The sequence below is a fragment of the Schistocerca americana genome, chromosome 4 (assembly GCF_021461395.2).
Source record: "Schistocerca americana isolate TAMUIC-IGC-003095 chromosome 4, iqSchAmer2.1, whole genome shotgun sequence".
NCBI lineage: Eukaryota > Metazoa > Arthropoda > Insecta > Orthoptera > Acrididae > Schistocerca > Schistocerca americana.
This window is the reverse complement of record NC_060122.1, coordinates 823,203,477-823,229,048: the sequence shown is the minus strand read 5'-3', so window position 1 is coordinate 823,229,048 and position 25,572 is coordinate 823,203,477. Positions and strand designations below refer to the sequence as shown.

Genomic DNA, 25,572 nt, shown 5'->3' with positions numbered 1-25,572 from the left:
GAATCAGCTATTACGATGCTAATTGACTGCTGGGTGCCTCCAACGATGATTATCGCGCGCATCCAGTTTTGCAAGAACCGGGCAGTGGAATTTGAAGTTGTATCAGCCGCCACTCAAACGTAAAAACCAGTTACGCCGAAAAGAAAATAAGGCAGGAACTTTGTCGAATTGAAGAGCGCATAAAAAAGGGGAGAAAAGCTATGATTAAATGAGAGAGAAAGATGATGTCAATCAAAAACGACTTGTAGCAGTCCATGATTTAAATGCGATTAATGAAATGTTGCTCTTTGCGAAAAAAATTAATGGGCCATAAGAAGTTTAAAAATCGTATTCGTGCAAAAAAAAAAAAAAGAAAGTTTCAAATAAATTGTATTACGACTGCTACCAACATTAGTAGCAAACATTTATGATAAATAACAAACAGTGGAAGCATCTTCGCCTGAAATTGCACAGTTGGACAAAGAATGGAGTACGTAACACAGATTAATGAAGTACAGTAGGGAATGAAAAGATTGGCTTAGGTAACCTTAGCAACTCTAATCGCTACAAAAAAAAATTGTTTAGTTAATTTGCATAGCAGTGTAAACAGTATTGTTGCATAGATGTCACAAAACACACATACTCGCATTTCTCGCATTTAAACACTACAGAGTAGCCCACCACCTGCGTTACTAAGGTGGGCCGTGTGCTACTTAAAACAATTAACAAGCCAGGCAGTGTTTGGTCTCTTAGCCGAAATGGCTGCTTGCAAGCTATGTCAGCTTGACAAGTCCCCATTCCGTTACCGTCCCTGCCACGTGGAGGCGGACCTTTTCTAAAGTTTCTGCCCTGGCTGTTGCTCTGTGTGTTAGTATGCTAATTAATACAGTGAGTGACGTTTATCTGCAAACTAATTGATAAAAACTAATATAATTATTTAAATATAAAATGAAACATAAAAGATATAAAAAAGAAATATACACGAAAGAAAACAAAGAAAAAGAATTCTAAATTATAAGGTGTCTACAGAGAACCGAGTTCTCGCTGATGCTATTTTAAAGTACAATTTAAACATATCCCCAAAATTTGAAGTGGGCTAGATTTATCTATGTAAGATTGTGATATTAGAATTTCACATATTAAAATAACTTGCATAGACAATCTTAGATACAGGTTGTATTCAGTAGCTATGTATAAACATAATAGGATTCCTCTATTCAGAATTAAAAAAAAATTAAATTAAAGTATGAGATAACATACAAATCATCAATTTTTAAAAATAAGTGAATATCAAAGTTAATATAATTAATAAAAATAATATGATTATACTTAGAGTAAAAGGAAATAAGTGTCTGATTCTCTCACATGCAATTCCTGAATGTGGAGGCTATGTATGTGCCTGTAGACTGAACATAACTAGATTCCTCTATGTGACATTGAAAATGAGGTTTCAAATTACATGTGAATAATAAAACGATATAAATTTTAACATATAGCAATGCAATTTTATCTTGCAGACTGTTAATCATAAATGATACCAAAATTATCCCCAACACAAATGAAATTACAGAAATATTCTGATAGATGAAGATTATTCATGATCTATTCCTTTTGGGGCAGTAGATTACAAAAACAGAAAAACAATATTAATATATCATAAAAACTAGAAGACTATATTAGACTATATTAGACACATACTGTCTCTCTCTCTCTCTCTCTCTCTCTCTGTTTCACACACACACACACACACAACACACACACACACACAACACACACAGACACACACGAGTCGCCAGAAGTAAATATACTGAGTGGCCAAAAGTCACTGGTGCTGACATGCACGACGACCGAATGTTGCGCCGTATGGCGCGACTGCAGACGCAATATCGCAGCCTGTACCAGACAGGTGTTCAAATGGTTCAAATGGCTCTGAGCACTATGGGACTCAACTTCTGAGGTCATTAGTCCCCTAGAACTTAGAACTAGTTAAACCTAACTAACCTAAGGACATCACAAACATCCATGCCCGAGGCAGGATTCGAACCTGCGACCGTAGCGGTCTTGCGGCCTTTAACCGCACGGCTACTTCGGCCGGCCCAGACAGGTGTGTAGTAAAGATAGCAGCACTTCGGGAGGTAACCGAATTTGAACGTGGGATGGTAATCAGTGCAAGGCAGATGTGTCACAGCATATGCGAGATTACACAAGAGGTCAACAGTGTCTCTGGTAGGTCTCCAGAACCATCACCACATATACAGGGTAACAGTTACTGAACTACGTGAAATAAAATCGCCATAGCTTCTGAACGATTTCCTTTAGGACGTTCAAATTGGGCGGTTGGCCGCGGGGCATGATGGCAATTAGTATGGTTTGGTTTAGCGACGAAACCCACTTTCATTTGAATGGGTTAGTCAATGAACAAAACTGGCGTATTTGGGGGACTGAGAATCTGCATTTCGCGATCGAGAACTCTCTTCACCCTCAACAGGTGACTGTGTGGTGTGTAATTTTCAGTCACGGAATAATAGGTACGATATTCCTTGATGGCACGGTGACTACCGAAAGATACGTGAATGTTTTGGAAGGTGATTTCATGCCCATTACCCAAAGTAGCCCTGATTTCGACAAGATGTCGTTCATGCAAGACGGAGCTCGACCCCATCGAAGTAGGAAAGTGTCTGATGTCCTTGAAGAGCACTCTCGGGACTGCATTATAGCTCTGGGCTACCCAGAGGCCACAGGCACGGGCATCGATTGTCCGCCATATTCTCCGGATCTGAACACATGCGACTCCTTTTTGCTGGGTGATATTAAGGTGTACAGCAATAACCATTGCTGAGCTGGAAACAGCCATTCGGAAGGTCAACGACGGCATCGATGTTCCGACACTTCAGCGGGTCATGCAGAATTTCGCGATTCGTCTGCGCCACATCTTCGCCAATGATGGCAGGCACATCGAACATGTCATAACCTAAATCCGAATATCTGTAGTGACGTTTACATATTGAATGAAGTGTGTTTTAACTGATTTACGTTGTTTTAACATAGTTCAATAACCGTCACCCTGCTAAGGACGACGTAGGTCTTTGGAAACCTGGAATCCACGGCTACCCTCGCCAGTGCGAGAAAGTTCACGTGGGTCAGACCATCGTGACGGCACAGGGAAGATGTGCTGAGCACTAGCGTCACTCTGATATGGGGCAGCCAATAAAGTCAACCGTGGCGGAACGCTGACTGTCCACAGGACGTAGCATGAATTACAACAGCACCAGGTTTTGGGAATGGGAAGGCACAAAATGTGGGAAAACAAGATAAAACAATAAATGCAATAAACATTACTAATCTAAGGGTGCAGTTTATACTGCTCAGCATTAGTAAGGGATGGAAAATTTTCGATAAGATGTGTCTAGGTTATTATAAAATTGGTCTGTAGCATACTTTTTAATCAGTCCGTACTTTGAAGAGTTACTGCAGTCTCTTTTTTTTTTTTTTTTTTTTTTTTTTTTTTTTGAGGGTGGGGGGATCGCGAAAGTGCGTTTTTTTTCTTCTACTGAAGAACTGACATCCGGTCAGAAGATATTCAAAGAGGAGCAGGATGACTGTTTATATGGTTCAAATGGCTCTGAGCACTATGGGACTCAACATCTTAGGTCATAAGTCCCCTAGAACTTAGAACTACTTAAACCTAACTAACCTAAGGACATCACACACACCCATGCCCGAGGCAGGATTCGAACCTGCGACCGTAGCAGTCGCGCGATTCCGGACTGCGCGCCTAGAACCGCGAGACCACCGCGGCCGGCGATGACTGTTTATAAAACAATAGACAGTTTCAAGATGATTCCAAACAATGTTTCACAACAAGAACTTCTCACAGGACCTACTTTTTTTCGTTGGAGCAAAAATTAACTTCACATGTACTACTAACGAAGTTGTTAGTGGTAATGGTTGGTTGACTATTGCCGTTGTGAGAGGTGGTGACACTGCTTTGCAAGGACTAGAATCTTATTATGACCATGACATAATTGCTTATCGCACCATAGCAACTGGTGTTGTACCTAACAGAGATTACGGTACATGTGTCGTTACTGATGGCAAGCCTTTTTCTCTTTATACAAAGAACAGGAGAAAGGTTAATGCCAATGAGAGAGTACATGTTTGGGTCAAGATAGATGGTCCATTTGCTAAAGCTATTATTGTACAAGGAGATGTTACTCTGTATTACCATTGTTAATAAAGATCCTATCCTTTTCTAAATGAACCAGCTACTGAAGCATCTTTCTCTTCTGTGGGTTGCAGGGGTTACGACCCCTGAGGAGGTGAGTGGGTTATTTCCATGGCTGTGTGCAGTTAATGTACGTAGCCGCTTAAGGCGGGTGACCTTGAAGCGGACTTAGCCGCTGAGCGAGGCAGCCGCGCGACACGGGCCCTAGTATTACTAGGCCCGTGTTGCTGGAAAATTCAGCTTCCGGTTGCGCAATCGGGACTGATAAGGCGCGCTGGCGCTGGGGACCGGATGGCAATGGCAAGGAAAGCGTTTCTGAAGAAGAGAAATTTGTTAACATCGAGTATAGATTTAAATGTCAGGAAGTCGTTTCTGAAAGTATTTGTATGGAGTGTAGCCATGTATGGAAGTGAAACATGGACGATAAATAGTTTGGACAAGAAGAGAATAGAAGCCTTTGAAATGTGGTGCTACAGCAGAATGCTGAAGATTAGATGGGTAGGTCACGTAACTAATGAGGAGGTATTGAATAGGATTGGGGAGAAGAGGAGTTTGTGGCACAACTTGACAAGAAGAAGGGACCGGTTGGTAGGACATATTCTGAGGCATCAAGGGATCACCAATTTACACTCCTGGAAATGGAAAAAAGAACACATTGACACCGGTGTGTCAGACCCACCATACTTGCTCCGGACACTGCGAGAGGGCTGTACAAGCAATGATCACACGCACGGCACAGCGGACACACCAGGAACCGCGGTGTTGGCCGTCGAATGGCGCTATCTGCGCAGCATTTGTGCACCGCCGCCGTCAGTGTCAGCCAGTTTGCCGTGGCATACGGAGCTCCATCGCAGTCTTTAACACTGGTAGCATGCCGCGACAGCGTGGACGTGAACCGTATGTGCAGTTGACGGACTTTGAGCGAGGGCGTATAGTGGGCATGCGGGAGGCCGGGTGGACGTACCGCCGAATTGCTCAACACGTGGGGCGTGAGGTCTCCACAGTACATCGATGTTGTCGCCAGTGGTCGGCGGAAGGTGCACGTGCCCGTCGACCTGGGACCGGACCGCAGCGACGCACGGATGCACGCCAAGACCGTAGGATCCTACGCAGTGCCGTAGGGGACCGCACCGCCACTTCCCAGCAAATTAGGGACACTGTTGCTCCTGGGGTATCGGCGAGGACCATTCGCAACCGTCTCCATGAAGCTGGGCTACGGTCCCGCACACCGTTAGGCCGTCTTCCGCTCACGCCCCAACATCGTGCAGCCCGCCTCCAGTGGTGTCGCGACAGGCGTGAATGGAGGGACGAATGGAGACGTGTCGTCTTCAGCGATGAGAGTCGCTTCTGCCTTGGTGCCAATGATGGTCGTATGCGTGTTTGGCGCCGTGCAGGTGAGCGCCACAATCAGGACTGCATACGACCGAGGCACACAGGGCCAACACCTGGCATCATGGTGTGGGGAGCGCTCTCCTACACTGGCCGTACACCACTGGTGATCGTCGAGGGGACACTGAATAGTGCACGGTACATCCAAACCGTCATCGAACCCATCGTTCTACCATTCCTAGACCGGTAAGGGAACTTGCTGTTCCAACAGGACAATGCACGTCCGCATGTATCCCGTGCCACCCAACGTGCTCTAGAAGGTGTAAGTCAACTACCCTGGCCAGCAAGATCTCCGGATCTGTCCCCCATTGAGCATGTTTGGGACTGGATGAAGCGTCGTCTCACGCGGTCTCCACGTCCAGCACGAACGCTGGTCCAACTGAGGCGCCAGGTGGAAATGGCATGGCAAGCCGTTCCACAGGACTACATCCAGCATCTCTACGATCGTCTCCATGGGAGAATAGTAGCCTGCATTGCTGCGAAAGGTGGATATACACTGTACTAGTGCCGACATTGTGCATGCTCTGTTGCCTGTGTCTATGTGCCTGTGGTTCTGTGAGTGTGATCATGTGATGTATCTGACCCCAGGAATGTGTCAATAAAGTTTCCCCTTCCTGGGACAATGAATTCACGGTGTTCTTATTTCAATTTCCAGGAGTGTAGTATTGGAGGGCAGCGTGGAGGGTAAAAATCGTAGAGGGAGACCAAGAGATGAATATACTAAGCAGATTCAGAAGGATGTAGGTTGCAGTAGGTACTGGGAGATGAAGAAGCTTGCACAAGATAGAGTAGCATGGAGAGCTGCATCAGACCAGTCTCAGGACTGAAGACCACCACTGAAGTCGCATCCTGTGGCTCGCCGCTACCTCTGGCCACTCGTGGTGGACGAGACGCCTGTGGAGGCAGGAGCGCGCTGCGTGTGGGAGGAGGGAAGAGGCAACTCACCGTCGACGAGCAGACACGCGGAGGTCCGCGCGGAGCCGAGCGCGTTGGAAGCGACGCACGTGTACTGGCCCTCGTCCTCGGGGAAGACGTGCGCGATGCTCAGCCGCGCCGTCTCGCCCTCCACCTCCGCCACGAAGTCGCCGCCCAGCGGGATCAGCTGCCCAGGAGGCAACGAGAAAGACTGTAAGTAGGCTGTTTAGGATTTTATTGGTAACGCCAAGTAGCGCTCTGTATGAAATTCACTGGCTGTGCTGTGTGCAGTCTGTGGCTGGTTGGCATTGTTGTTGGCTATTGTAGTGTTGGGCAGTTGACTGTTAACAGCGCGTAGCGTTGCGCAGTTGGAGGTGAGCCGCCAGCAGTCGTGGATGTCGGGAGAGAGATGGCGGAGTTTTGAGAACGGATGATCTGGACGTGTGTCCATCAGAGACAGTAAATTTGTAAGACTGTATGTCATAAACTGATATATATATATTATGACTTTTGAACAGTATTAAGGTAAACACATTGTTTGTTCTCTATCAAAATCTTTCATTTGCTAACTATGCCTATCAGTAGTTTGAATCTTTTATCTAGCTGACAGTATTGGCGCTCGCTGTATTGCAGTAGTTCGAGTAACGAAGATTTTTGTGAGGTAAGTGATTCATGAAATGTATAGGTTATTGCTAGTCAGGGCCATTCTTTTGTAGGGATTTTTGAAAGTCAGATTGCGTTGCGCTAAAAATATTGTGTGTCAGTTTAGTGTTGATCAGAACAGGTAAAGAGCGAAATGTCTGAGTACGTTCAGTTCTGCTCAGCTGTTTGAAAATCAAATAACGTAAGAGGTTTATCAGCACAGTAATTCACTAATTTTTCTAAGGGGACGTTTTAAGATTCAGTGCCATAGCGCGCTTACTGCACACGTACTGACCAAACTAGTCACAATGTTTTAGTCATTACCTCTCAAAGGTACTTAGTTATATCTTTACTTAAAAATGAACAGTCGAGATCGGAACAATATTTCTTTGTTAACCGGTTTCGGCTTATCTACAAGGCATCTTCAGAATTTTTTTTTTGGCCCTGCAAGAGTAGGAAGAGCAAAGTTACAAAATGTACCATTACATATGGTCTTAAAGTAACATAAGAAAAGCTGTAGTAAAAATTACAGACAGTACTATTGTAAAACTTCCTGGCAGATTAAATCTGCGTGCCGGACAGAGACACGGACTCAGGACCTTTGCGTTTCGCGGGCAAGTGCTCTACCTACTGAGCTACTCAAGCACGATTCACGCCCCGTCCTCTCAGCTTTACTTCTGCCCGTACCTCTGTAATATCCTTTCTTTCAGGAGTGCTAGTTCTGCAAGGTTCGCAGGAGAGCTTCTGTAAAGTTTGGAAGGTAGGAGACGAGGTACTCGCAGAAGTAAAGCTCTGAGGACGGGGCGTGAGTCGTGCTTGGGTAGCTCAGATGGTAGAGCACTTGCCCGCGAAAGGCAAAGGTCCCGAGTTCGAGTCTCTGTCCGGCACACAGTTTTAATCTGCCACGAAGTTTCACATCAGCGCACACTCCGCTGCAGAGTGAAAATTTCATTCTGGAGTACTACTGTATAAGCCGTTAGAAATAGAGAAAGGTTATAGCGTTTATCTCTATGGCAGCTGATTCTGTTGTTTTGTAAGTCCGTTTATTTTATTTTAACATAAATGACCACTTGCCTTATGGTTGGTAACATTTTAACACCTTATGTACCTGTACGTGGGCTACGCGAACTTACTGTGCGAATTGCACACAGCTCTTGGCTGGTGATGACTTAATACGTAGTCGGCGCGAAATGCACACTATTTGACCCGTGGCTCCACAGCCATCAGTCAGTGTATGATCGTGGGTATCACGAAAAGTCGGAGGAGCCGCCACCACCAGCCATTAGGGTAAACGCTGTAACCTTTCTCTATTTTTAACACCATACACAATAGTACTGACTGTAATTTTTCTGTATTTTATTTTAAAACCATATGTAACAGTACAGTTTGTAACCTTGCTGTTCCTACCCTCCGGCGCCAAAAAATTTTGAAGATGGCTTGTACATAAGGCGAAACCGGCTAATATATATAGAATCAGGTCGCCGCTCTCCGTGGACTATGTTGTCAAAATTATGATTTTATCTTCAGTCTTCCAAGTACGTCCCTGCAGTCTGTGGCGTTTTGTTCATCCAAGTCAACAAAAAAATTAAATCCTGACCCGACACTCAACTGACGCCACAGAGTCAACTTGCGGATTTCATTTATAACAAACGATTAATTAAGTTGGTACCAACTAATAAGTCAAAACATGTGCCTATAGAATAACATTTGTTATGTGGATACAGTTCACAATTCAAATTTACAGTAACATCAGCCATTGGCCAAGTTTGCCACTGCTTCCAACTCATTTTGGAAAGTCATTCACAAAAGTAACATACTGGGCGTCTCACAGCCAGAGCTCCAGATGTCAGACACTCAGATCGGAGCCAAACGTTGTGTGTCGATAGCGTGCCAACCAGAACTCCAGTTTAGTCCGTGCTGTGTGCTGTCGTCCAGTACAAGATGCGTAAACGGTAACTGAAAGTGTCACCAGAGCTGTGTAGCACAAGAAAAGCGTATCTGTGAGTAATTTTGTCGTAGATCTCGCGTGTACAAAAAGGTAGAGCGTTCAAATAACACCGATGACATTTTTTTTAACTATTTACACTTGAAACTGGCATATGGGAGAACATTTTCCTGATATGTAAAAGGACTTTTCCGAGTTTGTAGCGATGTTCTTGCTGCAGTCTGGTTTCTCTCCGTTAGTTGAACGTATCTGTTTATTATTACTTATTCGTTTCGTCCTCTAAGGAGCACGCGGAACCATTAATTAGCACTGGTCTTCTTCGCTTTATTGTTTTTCTTTTCTTCTCAAAACTTCCTCGTCCTTTCACTATAGGCCTGTCTTCTTTCTTGTGTCCATGCATTTTTCAATTTCAGATTCTTTTCCGTCTGGTGTGATTGTGAACTTATTTTCTGTCTGTACGCAGTCCATGTGGATTCTAGTGGGTCAATACTGGGTTCCGTGAGGTCACTTTGGGTTTCTGTTTGCCACCGTGCGCTGGTTTGGCGAGTTCCTTTGATGACAAGAAAGATTTTCTTGGTCATTCTAGAGCCGTCCTTTCTTGCTAAATGTCCGTAGAATTTCAATCGTCTTATCCGTGCAACTAACGTGAAACGTTTAGCGCTTGAGTACAGTTCTTCAGAGCTTTTGCGCATCCAAATACCATCTTGAATTTGGGTCGAAATATTTTCCCGAGTATTTGCCTTTCCATTTTCTCAATGTCCTTGATGTTGATGGTTAATTATGATGTTTCAGTTGTGCAGAGCGCTTCTGGAAGAGTGACTTTATGACAGTGGTGAAGTTTGGTTTGGGTGGATAGCGATTTCTTATTGTATGTGTTCAGGTCATTATATAAGCCTTACGTAATTTTTCTGCTCGTGTGCTGTGAGCTACTTTTTCGTTACCAGTGTTGCTGTCCATTTCACCCAAGTGCTTGAAGTACTTATATTCCCCAATGTGGTTGTTTGGAGATTTCCATGCAGTCATTTTCCCTGGTGGTTTCTTAAGATGAGTGGAATTATTTGGACGTTGGCTATCCCATATATGTTGATTAAGAGATTGGTGTTCGTCTTTTTGCGTGCTGAAAAATTCTCAATTATATTTCTGTGTACGTGTTCTCTACCTATTTGCGCATTGAAATCTCCCAACAGGACTTTGACATGGTGTTGAGGGATATTGGTGAGTACACGCTCGAGTCGTGACCAGAACTTCTCCACTTTGCTTTTGTCAGTATCGTTATTGACTGGAGTATGTGCGTTTATCAGTGTATAGGCCTTATTGGCACATTTAACTGTGAGTAGAGAGAGGCGTTCAGAGGGTACCACGGAGTCCTGGATACTGTTATGCACGAAGAATGTCGTTCCAAACACACTTATGTCACTATTTTTTAGTTTGATTGCAGACTTTCCCTCGTAGACTTGATAGCCACCGGAATCAATCAGAATCACGAAAATGTGTTTCTTATACTGCAAGCGTACGAATCCCAAATCTATCACAAGTCTCTGTCAGTATCTTGAGTTTTCCTGTTTTAGTCAGTGTTTGTACGTTCAGTGTAGCAATGAATTGCTTCCGCTTTGGTTTGAGGAGTTTTGGGAAGATCCGCCTCTTCCCTGCATGATGTCCTGCTCCCCCATAATCCGAATGACCAGGTTCGCCTTCGCTCTTCTGAGTTAGTGCCTGAGGTAGTTGCTTTGTTGCTTGTGTTTCCATATTCAGCTGGTGGGCGTCTGCACGAGGTGAGTGGCTGATTGTCGATTGAATTCACTCTCATCGTACGGGTTGTTAGTCCGTACGGCAGCGGATACATTGCTGGAGTTTTGCAGGTGCCTTTTGGTGTTTTTGGCTTTTCCCCTCCTCCTTCAACCGGGCTTGGGACCGGCAGCAGCAATTACTGAGCTACTCAATCCATTTATTATTGATCTTATTATTTTGTTTATTATTAAATTTTATTATTATTACTATTACTTCCATACGTATGATGGAATTGTTGATTCATTTTTCTGTTCTGATTGTATATTCTGCGAAACTTCAAATGTACTCTACAGATTTACTACTTTCAAAGAAACGAAGCGAAAGCAAACTGCCAAGAGAACATTGTTGTAAATTCGGAACAGCCCTTTTACATGTCATAAATACGTTGTCCCACTTTCACGTGTTTCAGTAGAAATAGTTGTCGTCTTTGGGGTTTCGTACGAGGATCCAACGCTCTACCAACTTCGCCACCGAAGGAACATTTGGTAGTCACGTTTATGCTTTTGATGTACTCCTTAGTTCTGGCGTTACTTTTAATTAACGTTTACGTCAGTTCTGCTGGACGACAGAACGTAGTACGAACTGAATCGGAGTTTTGGTTGATACTCCACTGACATCTGGAGGTTTCGGTGTCTTCGAGCTACCTCAGCATCACTCAGTCTGAACTGGCTTTTCCCGACTCTCGTAATACGAGTATATATACACACGTCTCTCCTCAACAATTTAAGGCATGTGAGGTCACAGAAACAAAGCGTAAATGTGTAGTTCACAGTGAAATGAGCTGCCTAATGACTAGCATTTTTTAAATTTATTTTAGTTTTAATTCAGAAACGTTTTTTCCTTTGTATATTAAATTAATCGTAGTATATATTAATGTGGGTGCAACCATACTTGAGTCAACTGTCATTTCCACAACACATTTGCCATCTTAGCAAATTAAAAGAAACAACTGTGAAACGATGTGTAGAAGGTCTCATCTTCGTGCTGATTCCAAAACTGGTCTTATATATGTAATTTTCCGAAGTTATGAAGAATTTAATATTATGATTAATATTGTTATTAATTTGATATGTAGGACATCCGAAACTCAGAGGCATGATAATTAATTTAGAGGGATCCGCTTCAGTTGTACTAACAACAGAAGCTGGATCTCTCTGAATGAAATATTAATTCGCGTGATGCATCTGTGTTACAGTTATATGTGTAGGACGCGACGTTTTGTTCTCTGCCTTTAGTAAAATGAACATTACTTTTGCAAACAGTCGCTGACCTGAATTTCGATATTGCTTTATAACTTATTTCGTTAATACGTGACACAATTTTTGAATCAGCCAAGGGTATAGGCCCCTGTGAAACCTATTATCCAATTACAGTCTTTAGTTATTATGCAGCCTCAGCAAACTGTGGCTTGATAAATTGAACTGTTTCGAACATTAGAAAAATATATTTCTCATAGGAATCCTAATATACAATTTCAGAATAATTGTATGGTATCTACAGAATCAGCAAGCAGTCAGCAGTGTTGTGGTATTGTTATAAACATGTCATGCATAAAAAATAGAATTTACGCAATATTAACTTAGGTTTGGGTTAGAGAATCTGTTCCTAGGAATCGCGACAGAGTTTCCTTCATTATTGGATAATCGGTTATGAAAATGCATCAGAAGTCCCGGAACACCCCGGAATATCGGCGCCACGGTACTGTAGCAGGCCGACAGAAACAAACAAGAATTGTTATTCGGCCTTAAACATGCAACTAACGGAAGAATCCGTATGTGAGATTTCTTCCGATCACTGTAAATTTACTTTTCTTCAGGGAAATATAAAGGAGGAGTTACATAACCGGTTTTAGTTGTTGAGCAACCGTTTTCGGATACACGGGAAGGAGAATTATACGATTATGAATCAGGGAAATCACATTGGCGAAAGCTCAAGATACAACAAATTAAATAAATTTAAGAACATTTACAAATTACAAGGGATAACGTACTATAGCTCCTAATGCTATTGGTATTATAACGGATGTTGTGAAACATAGACAATGAAGCTGCATTGCAAACAACAAACCGTGAAGACGCTCGCATGACAGACAGCCACCGAAAGTCTGGCCGTCCTCGAGCCGTCAGTTTCCGTACTCAACAAATGGGGGCGCACAGACTCTTATGACCTCAGTCTGTTACGAATACAGCGTTAAGGAAAACCTGCAACAGCGACCTGCATCAACTTGTCACCACGGTTTTGATCACTCCCCTTTGTATTTGGATACACGTGTACAGAAGCTTTAGTATTTTCAGTCAATATGACGCTGAAGTTGTCTTTTGAAACTAAACTTATCTTTTATTATACCAGTTCTTTCAGAAACAGCAAATATTAGTACTCGAAAATTATTCTGTAATTATGCCTTGTTTATTCTTGTTAAGACGAAGTGCTACAACCCTTTTCATTAGATTTATATAGAATATTCCTGTAAAACCGTACCCGGCAAACAATTAACGACTGTCATACAGGGTAGTGAAATCAACTACTGACTCTACTGTAGAATGCTTCTTGGGCTGTACTGCGCATTTGTTTCATAAATAGACGGTCGACGTAGTAAATTTCGTCCTCTCAAAGTGTGACACTGCTCTAATTCAGTATCAAATTAATGGTATTCAAAGGGTACGTCTGTTTTCTGCTTCTCGTTACTGTTCGCTGTGAGGATGTCGTATGCGACTAAGAGGGACTGGCAACCAGTGCCCATAAATATTCACGCGGTCGTGGCAAGGTATCAATTCGACTTCCTACTGGCGTTTGCATGTGAAATGTGAGCGAATAGACGTGCTAACGATGACGGTAAGTCGTTTACGCAACAAAGGAGAAGCTACGAACCAAGAGTGGACAAAGAGGAGGATGAAATCTGGTAGGAAAGGAATAATAGATTTTACCAGAATCATAAATGTTCTGAACGTGAACATAAAACTGTTCTCTCGCTGGGCTGTAAGTACCTAGCTATCTTTTACTCTGACATAAGGCAAGAGAAACATTTTTCTAACACTGACTTTTCCTCCACAAAAAACTGCTTCGAAACGTTCGATCGCTGCTATAGAAAGCCCATCTGTTGTTACACACAGAGCAATTTAGTTTCTACCTCTACGAGATATTACAAACGTGTCCCAGACGGGAATTTGAGCTCTGATTTCTTGCTTTTTAGTATGACAGTGTTACCATTGAGTACCTGAATACGTCTTGCGCATAGGGTAAATGTCTCTACTAATAACTGAAGGCGTCGATGGAATAAAGTGCCACCCTTCAGCTTGGTACGGATTGGTATGATTGCGTAATCAGTTGTGTTTTCGAATGAAGCAGATCAACTAAGAAGAAGTTCCCCACGTACCGCTGGGAAGCACTGCCTGCTATATAAATCGTATTACCTTATTGTATTTATAATTTTGCCTTTAAATTTAATGAAACTTATAACATGTATTAACCCAAAACACGATCTTGTGGGCTAACACTTTCTTCTACGACTCCTTCAGTTCCTACTTGTGGTTGCAACGAAACCTCTTTTGCTAAGCAAAAACATGCATGTAGAGCCTCATATGTTTTGTTGCCTATCAGTGAGCAATCAACATTAGCCTTGCGAGGTTTAAGGCGGAAGTGCGGTGTCACGACACCAATACCATTGTGGACATAATTCTGAATCTGCGCTGTTTACCGAAACTCGGTATTCCTTACGACATAATTTAAATTTTCACCACACCGATAATATTGTCCTGCCTGAAATACAGTTGCCATTTGAAAGAGCCTTTCGTATTCTTTTGATGTAATCTAAAGGTACTGATACGACGTTTACATGTGTTAGCGGCTTTACTGTGAAAATGGCACGCGGCGACATTGTATTTCGCCTTGAAAGCGACAACCTCTCGCGCGCAGAAGGTAAGCGGGTTGCCGCCGAGTAACACGGCAGGTGTTTTCCCATAAGCAACGGCACGGTAACGACAGAACAGTAAATATCCAAGTATTCCAGCTTTGCGCAACTAAAAATACTGGGCGAATGATGCCACCATTGCTGTGTAAAATTTATTATCCGTTTTTAACTATAATTTTATCAGCCGTGTCAACGGGATGTACGTTATCAAACGTTCTGACTGAAAGATATTTCATAGAACATCTGCATACATACAAGGTGACAATTATTGAACTACATGAGACTCGTCATAAATTCTGAACGGTTTGCATTAGGATCTTCAAACTTCACGGTTGGCCGCGGGACATGATGGGAATTAATATGGTTTGGTTTAACGAAAGAGCCCACCCTAATTTGGATGGGTCCGTCAGTAAGCAAAATTGGCGCATTTGGGGGGGGGGGGGGGGGGGGGTCTGAGAATCCGCATTTCGCGATCGGGAAGGCTCTTCACCTTCAATGGGTGACTGTGTGATGTGCAGTGTACAGTCATGGAATAATCGGTGCGATATTCCTTGATGGCACAGTGACTACCGAACGACACGTGAAGGTTCTGGAAGATTATGGAAGATAATTTCATCCCCATTATCGAAGTTGACCCTGATTTTGTCAAGATGTGCTTAACGCAAGACGGAGTTCGACCTCATAAAAGCAGAATAGTTTCTGATGTCCTGGAGGAGCACTTTGACGACCGCATGGTGGCCTTAGGGTCTCCAGAGGCCTCGATTCTCCGAATCTGAACACTTGCGACTCCATTTTGTGGGGCTATATTAAAGACAATGTGTACATCAATAACCCCTGCTAATAGAACGTCTTCAAGTTGTATGTTGGTACAAACTATAATTCAGTTGTTTATGGAGCCAGCCTACAGTTTTGACAGCAAACAGCAAGTTTTCATGAAGCTGCGAAAACATCTGGAGTACACACACAAAAAAAGTTTTGCGTCACTCGGTTCCCAGAACTCCTGAAAATAGACGTTGACTTTGGATATTGTTTCACAGAGACAGTCAATTTGACTGTTAAGAGATGTCACTAAACCCGCCCAAAGATGTAAACAACCATGTATCAGCAGCGCCTATTAGACTGAGGGGGTTCGACAGCCGATCAGTTCCAGTCATTCCACCAGGAAGGAGGTACACAGCTCGTGTTGTCTGTAGTTCTACCATGCCTAGACGGTCAATACCGCTGTTCGATCGCGTCCGCATTGTTACTTTGAGCCAGAAAGGGCTCTCAACAAGGGAAGTGTCCAGACGTCTCGGAGTGAACCAAAGCGATGTTGTTCGGACAAGGAGGCGATACAGAGAGACAGGAACTGTCGATGACACGCCTCGTTCAGGCCGCCCCAGAGCTACTACTGCAGTGGATGACCGCTACCTACGGATTATGGCTCGGAGGAACCCTGACAGCAACGCCACCATGTTGAATAATGCTTTTCGTTCAGCCAACTCACGACTCAAACTGTGCGCAGTAGTCTGGATGATGCGCAACTTTACTCTCGACGTCCATGGTGAGGTCCATCTTTGCAACCACGACACCATGCAGCGAGGTACAGATGGGTCCAACAACATCTCTTCACCGATGAGCGTCGCGTGTGCCTTCAACCAGACAATCGTCGGAGACGTGTTTGGTGGCAAACCGGTCAGGCTGAACGCCTTAGACACCCTGTCCAGCGAGTGCAGCAACGTGGAGGTACCTTGTTGTTTTGGGGTGGCATTATGTAGGACCGACGTACACCGCTGGTGGTCATGGAAGGCGCCGTAACGGCAGTACGATAAGTGAATGCCATCCTCCGACCGATAGTACAACCGTATCGGTAGCATATAGCCGAGGCAATTTGCGCCCCCATCGTGCACATCTTGTGAATGACTTCCTTCATCGTAAAGACATCGCTCGACTAGAGTGGCCATCATGTTCTCCACACATGAACCCCATCTAACATGATTGGGATAGATTGAAAAAACCTGTTTATGGACGACGTCACCCACCAACCACTCTGAGGGATCTACGCCGAATCGCCGTTGAGGAGTGGGACAATCTGGACCAACAGTGCCTTGATGAACTTGTGGACTGTATACCACGACGAATACAGGCATGCATCAATGCAAGAGGACGTGCTACTGGGTATTAGAGATACCGGTGTGTACAGCAATATGGACCACCACCTCTGAAGGTATCGCAGTATGTTGGTACAACGTGCAATGTGTGGTTTTCATGAACAATGAAAAGGGCGGAATGATGTTTATGTTGATCTCTATTCCAATTTTCTTTACAGGTTCCGGAACCTCGGTAAAGCAAAGCTATCTTTGATGTGAGTATTTGAAAATATTCTGTGGATGATTTTCTTTGGGTATGTGACAATTATTTAGGTTAAGACAATGGTAGAATGGCTTTCCGAACGTGCCTCCAAATCCATGGCAACAAAGTGTCAGTTATCCCTATGTAGCTCCACAGCGCAAAAGTGACCTCTGAATAATCTTTGATCACGTAACATTTTATTTGTCTGCTTAACATATATTAGCTTTTAATGCGGGCTTTCAGGATCACTATTTACACCCTTACATGATTTTTGTTACTTGGGCATCATGCCCAAGCCGGCCGCTGTGGCCGAGCGGTTCTAGGCTCTTCAGTCCGGAACCGCGCTGCTGCTGAGGTATCAGGTTCGAATCCTACCTCGGGCATGGATGTGTGTGATGTCCTTGGGTTTAAGTAGTTCTAAGTCTAGGGGACGGATGACTTCAGATGTTAAGTCCCATAGTGCTTAGAGCCATTTGAACCATTTGAATATCACGCCTATGAACAAAATTCAGCTACTGAGAGTTTGGTTCAAATGGCTCTGAGCACTATGGGACTTAACATCTGAGGTCATCAGTCCCCTAGAACTTAGAACTACTTAAACCCAACTAACCTAAGGACATCACGCATATCCATGCCCGAGGCTGGATTCGAACGTGTGATCGTCGCAACAACGCGGTTCCGGACTGAAGCGCCTAGAATAGCTCGACCACAGCTGCACTGAGAATCACAGTTTGCCATACTATGACATAAAAGAGTGTGGGACTCTTAAAGTATAAACGGTCCTTCCATTAGTATAAATCTCACATACCTTAAGCGCAGTGCAAATTATCCTGAATAAGTTAAACATATGGGGCCAAACGGCAAATCTTCCCTAGCAGGCTCTGTATTTAGAATGTTGCGTAAAATTAAGTGTTCAACTACACTCCTGGAAATGGAAAAAAGAACACATTGACACCGGTGTGTCAGACCCACCATACTTGCTCCGGACACTGCGAGAGGGCTGTACAAGCAATGATCACACGCACGGCACAGCGGACACACCAGGAACCGCGGTGTTGGCCGTCGAATGGCGCTATCTGCGCAGCATTTGTGCACCGCCGCCGTCAGTGTCAGCCAGTTTGCCGTGGCATACGGAGCTCCATCGCAGTCTTTAACACTTGTAGCATGCCGCGACAGCGTGGACGTAAACCGTATGTGCAGTTGACGGACTTTGAGCGAGGGCGTATAGTGGGCATGCGGGAGGCCGGGTGGACGTACCGCCGAATTGCTCAACACGTGGGGCGTGAGGTCTCCACAGTACATCGATGTTGTCGCCAGTGGTCGGCGGAAGGTGCACGTGCCCGTCGACCTGGGACCGGACCGCAGCGACGCACGGATGCACGCCAAGACCGTAGGATCCTACGCAGTGCCGTAGGGGACCGCACCGCCACTTCCCAGCAAATTAGGGACACTGTTGCTCCTGGGGTATCGGCGAGGACCATTCGCAACCGTCTCCATGAAGCTGGGCTACGGTCCCGCACACCGTTAGGCCGTCTTCCGCTCACGCCCCAACATCGTGCAGCCCACCTCCAGTGGTGTCGCGACAGGCGTGAATGGAGGGACGAATGGAGACGTGTCGTCTTCAGCGATGAGAGTCGCTTCTGCCTTGGTGCCAATGATGGTCGTATGCGTGTTTGGCGCCGTGCAGGTGAGCGCCACAATCAGGACTGCATACGACCGAGGCACACAGGGCCAACACCCGGCATCATGGTGTGGGGAGCGCTCTCCTACACTGGCCGTACACCACTGGTGATCATCGAGGGGACACTGAATAGTGCACGGTACATCCAAACCGTCATCGAACCCATCGTTCTACCATTCCTAGACTGGCAAGGGAACTTGCTGTTCCAACAGGACAATGCACGTCCGCATGTATCCCGTGCCACCCAACGTGCTCTAGAAGGTGTAAGTCAACTACCCTGGCCAGCAAGATCTCCGGATCTGTCCCCCATTGAGCATGTTTGGGACTGGATGAAGCGTCGTCTCACGCGGTCTGCACGTCCAGCACGAACGCTGGTCCAACTGAGGCGCCAGGTGGAAATGGCATGGCAAGCCGTTCCACAGGACTACATCCAGCATCTCTACGATCGTCTCCATGGGAGAATAGCAGCCTGCATTGCTGCGAAAGGTGGATATACACTGTACTAGTGCCGACATTGTGCATGCTCTGTTGCCTGTGTCTATGTGCCTGTGGTTCTGTCAGTGTGATCATGTGATGTATCTGACCCCAGGAATGTGTCAATAAAGTTTCCCCTTCCTGGGACAATGAATTCACGATGTTCTTATTTCAATTTCCAGGAGTGTATATCTAATACCTACGTACAGTCACTGCATATGAGAACAGATGCTCTACAAGTATTAGAGGAATATTAGTCTCCGATGTACAGTTTAGCAATGAGCACGTCTTGACTAAGTTGCTTAATCATTACGGAATTAATCTCTCAAAAAATTCTTAAAGCAATAAAAAGGTTTCTGAAGGTACTGATCAGAACTTGGAGAACAGAAAGGAAGACAACTGAGGTACTGCTAAGAGAAATAGAGTTACAGAATAACTTGTCGTAACGATTAAAAAAAGAAAGTTGTTCGTGGAGAACGTTTTTGGTAATAACGGAAGGATAAATCCATGACACTCAAATTAGAGCTGGTGCAGATAATGCGGTGACGATACTATGAAGAAATAAATGAAATTTCAGAAAAAACTTCGATAACTGAAGCTAAGCATTAAGCAGATGAATAATGGCATCGCATTCGGGAGGACGACGGTTCAATCCCGCGTCCGGCCATCCTGATTTAGGTTTTCCGTGATTTCCCTAAATCGCTCCAGGCAAATGCCGGGATGGTTCCTTTCAAAGGGCACGGCCGAGTTCCTTCCCCGTCCTTCCCTAATCCGATGAGACCGATGACCTCGCTGTCTGGTCTCCTTCCCCGAACCAACCAACCGACCAACCAACCAACCAATAATGGCAACTGTCTTAAATATTTGGTTCAAAATGGCTCTGAGCACTATGGGACTTAACATATATGGTCATCAGTCACCTAGAACTTAGAACTACTTAAACCTAACTAACCTAAGGACAGCACACAACACCCAGTCATCACGAGGCAGAGAAAATCCCTAACCCCGCCGGGAATCGAACCCGGGCGCGGGAAGCGAGAACGCTACCACACGACCACGAGCTGCGGACAAAAAAATGGCTTTGAGCACTATGGGACTTAACATCTATGGTCATCAGTCCCCTAGAACTTAGAACTACTTAAACCTAACTAACCTAAGGACAGCACACAACACCCAGTCATCATGAGGCAGAGAAAATCCCTGACCCCTTAAATATTTGTAAAGAATGAAATGCAACTGTGAATTATCTGGAAATTCGCGTTAATCTACTTATGTTCCGTCTAATAAATAATATTGCAAGTGTGTGTAACGTCCAAAAATCAGCTGAAAGCTGACGTCCACTATATATCTAACAACCATTTTTGCAGCTATTTCTATTTACCAGGAGTCTATTGTTGTTGCCATAATCTCGCGTAAGCACCAAGATTCAGAACGTTTCAGACAGTTGGAATGTGGACTGAAGTGGATTTTTACTACGTTCATGTCCAGTAGTATTCTTTAAGTAATGCGATCACTGTCACGTGACCTCTTTTCGCCCATTGTTGGTACTAGAAACGATCATGTGAAACAGTTTTTCAGTAGAGATTTTCTGCTGTATCGGGCAAGAACTTCTGCTAGTCCGGTCTGCGAAGCGTCTCTGCCGTATCCTCTCGCTTCGTGACCAGTCTTCCAGCAACCTGTATTCCTAATGGCCATCTCTGCTCGAGAATTACCACCATTAACCACGACGAACAAAAATTGCAGGTTCAACCGCTATAATCCTCGCAGTATGCACGGTTCCGGCAGTTACATGCAAACCTTGCACTCTCATTAGCTCTTAAATGCTAGCGTTTTTAATGTCGATCGGTACACTCACTTTGTATCATGCGGTTTACTTCTTACAGCTTGCTCCGCTGCCGTCTAGAATCTTGATATTTTCTGATATAATTCTTCATCATGGTCTTCAATAACTTCAGTCTGCCAATGAGCGAGTTGTTTCTGTGTACAGAGTCTCAGTCAGAATAACGCACTCTATTGCAGCTCCCATCGCCCATCTTATTAGACATGCATTCAGTGCCAGTCATTTTTCCACGTTGCTCTTCAATACGCTAGTGAATTCATTTCCGCTCACAGCTTGGAAGTATGTCACGTGGCACTTTTCAAATATAAGATCCAGTGGGGTAGAAAAAAATAACTGCCTGTAGAGCTCAGATTGCTATTACATGAACAGGTAAAGATTCTTGCATTATTGCTGTTTTTCTCTTTGTGTAAAAGTGAGGTGAAATTTCTGTGAAAATAAACAAGCCTGTAACATGTGAATCACGGCCAGTAGTTCTAAATGTGATTGGCAAGGTCTGTTAGCGGAGCCAGACACTTTCGTAAAGTCGACTAAGATCGCCACATTCTTTCTTTTTGCATTTTTGATAATCGTTTTATAGATGTACTAGCGAAAGAAGAGCCAGTCGATATGTTCAAGAAGAAAGAGGGAATAGTCGAAATTTCATCGCACAAACATTTAAGCTGCTAGAAACACCACCAACATCCTTCACTGAAAATTAAATTCAACAGAATTATGAAATTTACGGAAACAAAAGCTCACGTGGTGTTGATGAAATTTCGAATAGCATTTTGAAGGATCGTTCAAAATTAATGTTCCTTTTTGTGATGTGTTTTTATAGACCATGATACACTTTCATAAATACTTACCTTTTGAACAATTCATGACGGTAAATCCTCTGTTGTAGCTCATACCTTAAAAAATAAAATTTAAAAATTGGTACTGAATGATTCAGACAATGCTGAAAGTGGACAAAATTTTAGAGACAGGGAAAAAATCACGAATGGAGTGCCACGGAATTCAACGATGCGTCCCATTTTTCTTCCTTATTTTTATGAATGGCCTTTCAGTTAACATACAAACAGTGCTGATACTTTTTTCAGATGACGAAAGTGTTCTGATTAATTCAGTTCGACAGGTACCCACAGGCAGGTTTTTAATAACGCTTTTCTAAAACCTAGTCTGTCAAAAAACAAAAAATATTTCTTCCTTTCACGTTCGGTTGTGAGCTATTGTGAAGCCAATGTTACGCTCTTTAGAGTCATGGTGTGTGACGTACGTTTATGTAAACATCTGGTATCTATTGAAGGAAAGATGAATGGTTTATTTATCTAGTGTACTTTCTCTTTCTGTGATGATGGTCGCTACGACAGAAACTGGTAGAGTATAAAGGATAATTCGTACAGCTGATGGCTAAAATGCAGTTCTTCGAACTGAAGGAATTCATAGTGATTGTCAATCCAACCTGACTAAATTGAGAAAGTGCCGTCACCATATTTTTAGAAACAAGAGGGACACATCTTTAGGAGTACAGGCTGTTTAGTTAATTGTTGGTTTCGCCACGTGCTCCGCAACTACTTGTTTGATTAATGAAGAGGCCGCTACAGTTGCTCTGTAGAACTTTATTTAGTCCACTGCCGGTTTCGGCATTTTTGTTACGTCTTTCTCAAGTGTATCAGAAAGTTGCATACATGTTGTAAGTGTATAACGTGTAAAATTGAAGATTTACAGGTTATTCTAAAATATTTCTGTTTGCTGATGACATTAGCTTGGTAGTAAAGGATATTGTCTGCAACAATTACTGTTTCAAATTGTGCAGTTGATGACCTAAGTTTATGGCTTGTAGAGAATAAACTAACGGTACATCGGAGTAAGACACAGTTCAACAAAATCCGAAGTTTTAATTTCACAAAATGGGCACATCATTAGTGAAACTGAGCAGTTCAGATTTCTAGGTGTTCAGGTAGATAGTAAACTGTCGAACAGGTTCTTGTTCAAAGACTTAATACTGACATTTTTACCAGTCGAACGGTATCTGAAGTAAGTAATCATTTGACAGGAAAATTAGTCTACTTTGCTTATGTCGTATGGTATTATATTTTGGGGTAACTCTTCCCATTCTAAAAGGATATTTTTTGGCACAGAAACGTGCAATTTGGGCAGTAAGTGGTGTAAGCCTATGAACCTCTTGTCGACCCCTGTTCACTAGCCAGGGTATTTTGACATTGGCCTCTCAATAAACATATTCTTTACTGTCGTTTCTTGTTAGCAATATCAGATTATACCCAAGAATTAGCAGCTTTCACTCGGTTAATACTCGGCAGGAATACAATCTGCATTTGGATCGAACTTCCTTGACTCTCATGCAAAAGGCGTGCAGTATACTGCAGCATCCATTTTCGATAAGCTACCACAAGAATGTAAAAATCCTAGCAGTAATCCACGCCCTTTCAAATCGAAACTGAAGAGTTTCCTCATGGGTGAGTCCTTGTGTACCATCGAGGAGTTCCTTGAAACAATGTATTGTTGATTGCCTTTACATAAACTTATGGCTTGTCTTTTTTGGGTTCGTGAACGTTTCATTATATCGGTTATTACTTTTATGTTGTAATTACATGTGCTGACACGGTCTGTGACCTTGGAGATTTGCTCCTTAATTTGGTTCCTCAGGAACTAGATGTGGAAAAAAAGAGGTTTACATATGTTTATGTACACATTATAAAACTTACAGTGGATAAGTAACGTCCAAAAGACACCAACACAAGTGTGGTAGATTTGTAATCTTGCTTATCTAATGGTATCGTGAGTGTATAGTTCACTACATTGTGTTAGTGAGTGTGTGATGTTCTGCCGTGTTGGCACGGGGCTGCCGCCGCGGCCTCGCTGCAGACTCACCCGGCCGTCCTTCTCCCAGCGGACGTCGGGCAGCGGCGTGGCGAACACGCGGCACTCCAGCGTCACGGCGTCGCCGTCGCAGCAGCGGCGGTCGGCGAGCGCGCGCCGCACGCACGGCAGCGTCTGCACGCGGCTGCCAACACATCACGCGGAAATCACGTCTCACTCACTGACCGTCTGACGCTGCGGTGCTGCTACACTTACATTCATAACACAGCTGGCCGTAACAAGTGCAACGTATTGTGCGGCAGACTTCACGGAACTACACTGGTGTCCAAAATTAAAGCAAGGTAGCGTTTTTTTTTTTTTGGCACAAAACAATATAACCAGGTGATAATAAAATAGAAATAATGTAAAGAACATAGAACGTAAAGATCTACAACGGAAGACACAAATGTTCTTCGTTTTCTCCAACTTAACGTATTTAAGCACACATTCCGACGACGTGTTAATGCGCTGAGTACTGGGTGTGACCACCTCTGGCAGCAATACAGGCCTGACAAAAGACGGGCATGCTGTGAACGATGTCATCAGTCTCCTATTGAGGCAGTAACGCCCGTTCTTCCTGCAGTGCTGCTCACAAGTCTTGGAGAGTGGTTGGCGGATGCTGACGTGAGGCAACCATCTCCCTAGTCCATCCGAGGCGTGCTCTATGGCGTACAAATCGGGAGAGGGAGCACGCCACGCCATGCGTGCAATATCTGCCGTTTCGAAAAAAACCTCACCACCCGTGTTCTATGAGGTCGTGCATTATCGTCCAGCCATAGAAAATCTGGGCCCACAGTATCTCGCAGGAACCGCAGATGACGTCCCAAGATCTTGTTACGATACTTGACAGCGATTAAATCTTGCCGATTCACCCGTACAGTTTCATGAAGACATGTTCGAGACGTAAACATAATACCTGGCCAATCTACAAGCGATCCTGCTTGATATCGGTCTCTTTCCACAATGGTTCTGTCCCAAAATCGTGCTCCACATTCCCTCCGGGAGCGAACCGTCGAGAATCACTGACCAGACCAAATCGGGACTCACTAGTGAAAACAACATTTTCGAAGAAAACCTCACCACCCGTGTTCTATGAGGTCGTGCATTATCGTGCAGCAATAGAAAATCTGGGCCAACAGTATCTCGCAAGAACCGCAGATGAGGTCCCAAGATCTTGTTACGATACCTGACAGCGATTAAATCTTGCCGATTCACCCGTACAGTTTCATGAAGACATGTTCGAGACGTAAACATAATCCCTGGCCAATCTACTAGCGATCCTGCTTGATATCGGTCTCTTTCCACAATGGTTGTGTCCCAAAATCGTGCTCCACATTCCCTCCGGGAGCGAACCGTCGAGAATCACTGTCCAGACCAAATCGGGACTCACTTGTGAAAACAACATTGGTCCACTATTCGACCCTCCAGGTGGCTTGTTGATGGCTCCACTCTACACATTCCCTCCTTTGAAGAAGCGTCAGAGGAAGACATACGACACGTCTTCAACGATAAAGGCCACTCTGCCGAACTTTCCGGGATGTGAGGTCGTGGTCCAAGAACTTTTCTGCTCCTTACGTTTCGTCCAGGACTGCGCTGG

The 25,572-nt window shown here is 44.2% G+C and overlaps 1 protein-coding gene across 1 annotated transcript in view; it reads right to left on the bottom strand.

Annotated features, from left to right (window-relative positions):
- The window catches only part of LOC124613832 (titin homolog), a 1,109,199-nt gene that overhangs the window by 305,283 nt on the left and 778,344 nt on the right, over window positions 1-25,572 (bottom strand). Inside the window, exons 22-23 of the mRNA XM_047142555.1 lie at window positions 23,988-24,120; window positions 6,539-6,695 (exon numbers count right to left, since the gene is read on the bottom strand). Of these exons, the coding sequence (XP_046998511.1) occupies window positions 6,539-6,695; window positions 23,988-24,120 (290 nt within the window). The remainder of the gene's footprint in view (window positions 1-6,538; window positions 6,696-23,987; window positions 24,121-25,572) is intronic.